Source organism: Chelonoidis abingdonii, chromosome 15, assembly GCF_003597395.2.
Source record: "Chelonoidis abingdonii isolate Lonesome George chromosome 15, CheloAbing_2.0, whole genome shotgun sequence".
Taxonomy (NCBI): Eukaryota; Metazoa; Chordata; order Testudines; family Testudinidae; genus Chelonoidis; species Chelonoidis abingdonii.
The window spans coordinates 18,094,077-18,100,076 of NC_133783.1; the positions used below are offsets into that span (position 1 = coordinate 18,094,077).

The 6,000-nt window shown below is 36.9% G+C and overlaps 1 protein-coding gene across 2 annotated transcripts in view; it reads left to right on the plus strand.

The window, feature by feature from the left end:
• ARID5B (AT-rich interaction domain 5B) overlaps nucleotides 1-6,000 on the plus strand; it is a 143,785-nt gene that overhangs the window by 59,952 nt on the left and 77,833 nt on the right. For both annotated transcript variants that reach the window (XM_032784472.2, XM_075072585.1), the window contains exon 4: nucleotides 2,834-3,064. In XM_032784472.2, the coding sequence (XP_032640363.1) occupies nucleotides 2,834-3,064 (231 nt within the window). The remainder of the gene's footprint in view (nucleotides 1-2,833; nucleotides 3,065-6,000) is intronic.

A 6,000-nucleotide genomic window follows, 5' to 3' on the forward strand; every position in this document is an offset into this window, starting at 1 on the left:
TGGAACTGCACATTGTAATTACCATTTCTCTACAGAAATCTGTTTTGAACTTGAAATATATAAATAAATGAAAAATTGACATTGAAAGAGGTTATTAAATATGTAATTATGATATAAGCATAGGATTAGAGTAATTTCAGTTAAGCCTTACAAGCAATGTACTGTAGGTATAATCTTTTACTATGCACAGTTCTCATTATTGAAACTAAAATTAGCTTCAGTAATTTAACGTCTTCTGTTCAATAAAATCTTAATGAAATATTTTTTAAATAAAATTATTTTTCCGTATTTTAAGGGTAAGTGATTATCACAGTTTAAATATCAGTTTATAGGAGCAAACTCATTCTGATTATTTTATACAGACAAGTACAGCCAAATACACTAATGCAATCAGATGACACCTACTAGATTTTGTTAGAAGAAAACTCCTTTTTTTTCCTCTGGGGCCTATTTTGTTAGGGTTAGAGCTACTTTGATTTTCTTTTCTCCTGTGGGTGTGGCTGAAAGAAAATCTTTGTTCTAGGAACACTGTTTGTCTTTCGCTAAACAGATGTGCAGTTTATCCATTCTTTATTCATTCTTAGATTTATCTGTTGAACCTGTTGTGAATAGGGAAGGGAAAAATGCATTACAAAGCATTCTTGGCGACGGTTATTGCATGGTTTGCTTTCCATACAAGTTTGTTTATGCTTACGAAGTGCATAAGAAGCAAAAAAATAGCTAAAGCGACAAATATGTACTATAACAGCTCTGTAAATGGTGATTTGGCTTTAATTGATGGTATCAGCTTGAGTTAAAATGTCATTCATCAAGCCCAGAATAGCATACAGAATTCTGTGTAGTGACTTATCATACATTTTAGTGGAAACAAATGGTTTGCTACAAAGACTTATGGGAGGCATATTTATATACACCTTGTTACAAAGGCTGACCACATCCTGGCATAAGAAAAGTGCTGTCTGATCAACAGGTTCAATTCACCAGTATTTCTATGAAGAGATAGAGCAGCAGTAGCAGGCCTACATTAAACTTGCATTATACCTCAAGGATAGATCATGAGTTTGCTGTCCCTTGAAGACTCTGGCCCCTGATCCTGATTTAGGGGCTCTTAGGAATGAGGAGAAAAGACACATACAGCAAGGTGCTATTTTCAGTCATGTTGTTGCATAGGCTCACGGGATAAATAAAAAGATAATGACCACATCCTGACTGACCAAAAGGTGTAAGTCTACCTTTCTTAGAACAGTCATTCAGATGGTGTGTACCAAAAGGTATTACCCATGCATGTAGAAAAAGGAATGGCTTTGGTTTCCTCTGTTGACTCAAGGGGGAGAGGAAAAGGCTTAGTGCTTGGAAAAGTGATTGTTTTCAAGAACTGCTGTAAAACTACTACTTTCAGCTTAACATTTAATGTTGATTTTTCAAATAATGCTTTCATCTATAACAGTAGAGTTTTGGAGAAAGTCTAAAGTATGTTAGTATATTTTTTTTCCATATAACCACTCAAAACACTCATTTCATACTTTTAAAAAAGTCCTGTATTCTGCTTTAGAATCTTAATCAAAATTAGCATTAGCTGTAGACATGAAAAATAAAATCCTCTCACTGGGAGTTTTACCTTTAATTTCAGTGGGACTAGGATTTCACCTACTGTTCTTTCCAATGTTTGAAGTATACTCTTAACCTTTCTTCTTCTTAAGTGATGTAGGTACTGGTAGCGTGATTAAATATTTAATTATCTGGTTGGTGACAGAAATAGCGGCTAGGTTACTCAGTAATGAAGCAGTAGACTAGAAAGTGTAAACTACAAACTATAGCTCATCTCAGTAGATATGCATAGAAAGATAGATCCCGCTAATTAACATGAGGACCTACGTGAACATGAATAGAAGTACAGCTGGGTAGTGGCCTGCTTTCTGTTGCTTCACATGTTCTATCATCTGCTATTACATTTCCCACTGGTTACCAGATGATCAAATGTTATTGTGATATTTCTAAATCAGCTACCTTGATGCTTAATGTTGTTTAAAACATAACAGAATAGAAAACACTCTATTTTGGATGTTTTCCATTTTGGATCTGCAATTAAGAAGCTATGGAGAAGTTCGTTTGACTGCATTGTACTATACATGTGTTTTGTTGAGCTACTACCTTGACAGTTCATGTGAGGAAAGTTATTTCCATCTGGTGGGATTGCTTAGGATCATAGGCATTGCCAGACTGGATCAGACCAATGGCTTGTCTAGTCCAGCGTCTTGTCTCTGACGGTGGCCAATACTAAATATTTCAAAGGAAGGTGCAAGAAGATCCATAGTGATCAATTAATTGCCTTTAAAAAGACTAAATGGTGTAAGGACTAGTTTAATAAGACTATATTAGGAATTTAGTACAAATGGTTATGAAATATCTCTACTAAAGCATTTACAACAAACTACATGAAATGTGAGATCACTTTCAGAATAGCTAAGGGCAGATTTTGCCACCCTCACTTAAGCCAAGTAGTATCTTACTCCAGTGGTATAAGGTCAGACTCATTGTGAATAACAGTATTAGAGTCCGGACCTAAATCTGTAAGAAAAAAAAGTGTCTGAATGTGTCATTGTCTGTTTTATTTTTGGCCTTCTCTGTTTTTCAAAAATACTTTCCTACAGAAGATAGAACTTTGAAGAGCAGAGACCTAATCTTGCTCCCTTTTAAATCAATGAGACTTTTGCCATTGACTTCAATGCGAGCTGGATTGTGCCCCAGAAGTGACCAGTACATTCCCTTATTTGGGAGGGGTTGCATTACCCCTCATGTAATATTAAATGTAATTTATATATTTTTCTTCCAGGTGAGGATGACGAAGATTCAAATCTGCTAATCCTCAGTTATCCACAGTACTGTCGATATCGTTCCATGCTAAAGCGTGTTCAAGACAAGCCATCTTCAATATTAACAGACCAGTTCGTTTTAGCCCTTGGTGGCATTGCAGTAATCAGCAAGAACCCCCAAATCCTTTACTGTCGGGATACGTTTGATCACCCGACTCTTATAGAAAATGAAAGCGTATGTGATGAGTTTGGTAAGTCATTTTGCAGCTACCTACTTTGTATGACAAGAAAAAGCATTTTCCCCCATTTAAGAATTTACGTTTTCAAGTGAAAAATGATAATAGAGTGAATCCTTTAAAGAAGAGCAATGCTATTTACATTTGAAGTGCTAAGTACCAAATGTGCTGCTCACTATTTCTGAGATGGAAGGCTCTGGTAATGGGCTTTTATCTACTTGCAGTCTCCATATTACAACTTCTATTTATCACACCCAAGGTTGATGTTATTAGGGTGGAGTACATAGCACAATTATTCAGTGTAAATTAAAGGGACACTTGTTAGGATGTGAAATTACCTACCTTGACAGTTAACCTATACTTAAGCTTTCCCTTCAGGACTCTAGTTTTATGAAGTTATTTTATTTTTTTTTAAAGGAATCGTTGCTGCAACATGCTAAGTAATGCAAAACAGAGAAGACTTTCTGGGTGTCCCATTGTAAACCGACTATTGCATATCTCTTATCACAGTGCTCATAATAATAATAATGCCTATCCATACTACAGCTCTTTAAGTTTACAGAATGCTTTACAGACATTAATTAATCCTCACACCAGCCTGGAGGTAGTGAACTGTATTATTATCATCTCTGTTTTACAGGGGGAGACCAAGTAACTTGCCCAAGGGTTGTAGTCACACTGTTGCTTTCACTGTTCCATATGAAAGAAAAAGGTTAGGATTAGAACTCAGGAGGACCTGACTTCTAACTTGGTGCTCAAACCTGTGGCCCACACTAGTTGTTTCTAACAGAGCATAGAAGAAATAGCAACCATACATTATGTATTGGTGCAAACCTAGAATGATGGTCATGGTAACTTCAATGGGCGTGCTGCCAAAGCTAAGAGTTTGATTCTAAAAGTGCTAAATCCTTCCTGTGCGTTGTTCCCTTGATTCAGTAGGAGCAGAAGATACTCAGCAGTTCCTAGGAGGCACTCTGAACTTTGCAAGTTCAAGCCATAAGGAAGGTCTGTAAGATCTGGCCCATTAAGACTGCCAGATGACTAGCACTTTTGTCAGATTAACCAAAGTGCCAGAGGATGCACAGCTGAATTTGTGGCAGAGTACATGCTCTATGTACACACTGGGTAACTTCAATAAGTGGTCCAGGGTTATTTCCAGAACAGCTTACCTGTGGTGTGAGAATCACATTTTAATAGTCATATCACCAGATGGATGAATACTGCAACGGATGGCAAAAAGTATTATTTATAGCATTAAGCATCTATACCTTTGACACATGAAATTCATAAATCTCTGCAAGATAGCATCTGTTTCTTTTAGAAAGACAATTTATGTTTAGCCATTTAGGTCATAATCATGTTTTTCGTCGAATGGCACAATGGTGTCATCTTCATTTTTATTTTTATTGAGATATCTACAAAGGAATATAAAGTTTGGGTTTAACTGACGATCCTACTTACATTAGAAGGGTTATTTTAGGTTTTATGGAGCTTGATGAGCATGCCATCTTTTTTCTGCATTGTATTTTAATCAGGGTCATTCCTTGATTACAGCTTTGTTGAAATAATTGGACCTATAATGTAACTATATCATAGAATATTAGTAATAGGTGAGTCAAAGAGAACTGGAGGGATACAGGAACCACATTTGGTGAACTACAGCTAGTGCCTTTGTTCAGCCTCTGAAAGTTATTCCGTTCTCTTGACCTTTGCAAGACAATTATCTGAGTATCAAACCAGAGCCAAAGAATCTTTTCCCCCAAATTCATTATGTGTATTGGAAATTCAGTTTAATTTAACCAGCAGGTTTTTTTTTAAATAACTAAAAGAAAAAGTGGCAGTCTTTGTAAATATATTTACAAAACTAATGATGTGGTAAAATTTGCAAGACCTGCTGTGTTACGATGTTGCAAAGTGGGCTACATATAATTCTGTGTCTTGTGTTGTGAAATGTATAGTGTCAGTTAGATTATCTTGATTGCATGCAGTACACAAAGTGCCTTATTTTTTTCTGCCAGGACAATAAAATGTGCAACACTTTGTTATACAAACTGTTTACACTGATATCATGTAGATTGATGTCACATGTGTAAAGTAATGACTGCTAAATCTAAACAGAGGCAGGGTGGGACTGTAGATAAATGGATTACTCTAAGCTAAGGCACTGGTATTTATCAGTCAAATCTGAGGAGGAGACTAGATTATATAAATGTGAATAAAATTCTTAAAAGGTATTTGTTAAAAAAATCCAGGCACATTTAATTTGACAGCCTTGGATGTTTCTTACATTGGGAAAGATAATGTGGGGAAAAGGGTGCAAAAGGCCAAGGAAAAGGTACAGATGTATATTTCTCCTATTCCTAAAATATCTATATTAATTACAAAGGAAATGGAAATCTTTAAGAGGGTATCTTACAGCTCCTTAGGAGAACACTCTTACCCATTCTGATTTCTGATGTGGGTGCAAGAGCTACTTTACTTATTGTGGTACTCAGTAAAATCTTACACTTATTCTGGGAACTGCAGCACCTTGTGTTAGATACAGTGTGTGTAACAAGTGAGATAGCAAAAACACCTAGACAAAGAACTCCATTCACCATTGCATAGGAGCTGGTGTACATTTTAGACCATTTTAATAGAGAGAAATGTTCTTCCATAAAGCTTTCTCCCAGTTTTTATTATGCATTTTTATCAAGAACATTTTGTTCTACTATGTGTGACCTTTTTTCCTATCCTTTTTTCTGTTCAGTGAAGGGGAATGTGACGAGGGAGGCCGGGGCTCAACCCTCCCTGTGGAGGAGGGGAGCCACACCGGCCTCGTCCTGGTCTCCCCGGGTCTCGTCCCTCAGGTCCACGGTCCACTGTCTGGACGCTCGGTCTCTGTGGAGCGGACTGGGACACAGCGAAGTCAGTGGGGGGCCCGCCTTGGATACAGGCGGGCACCAAACACA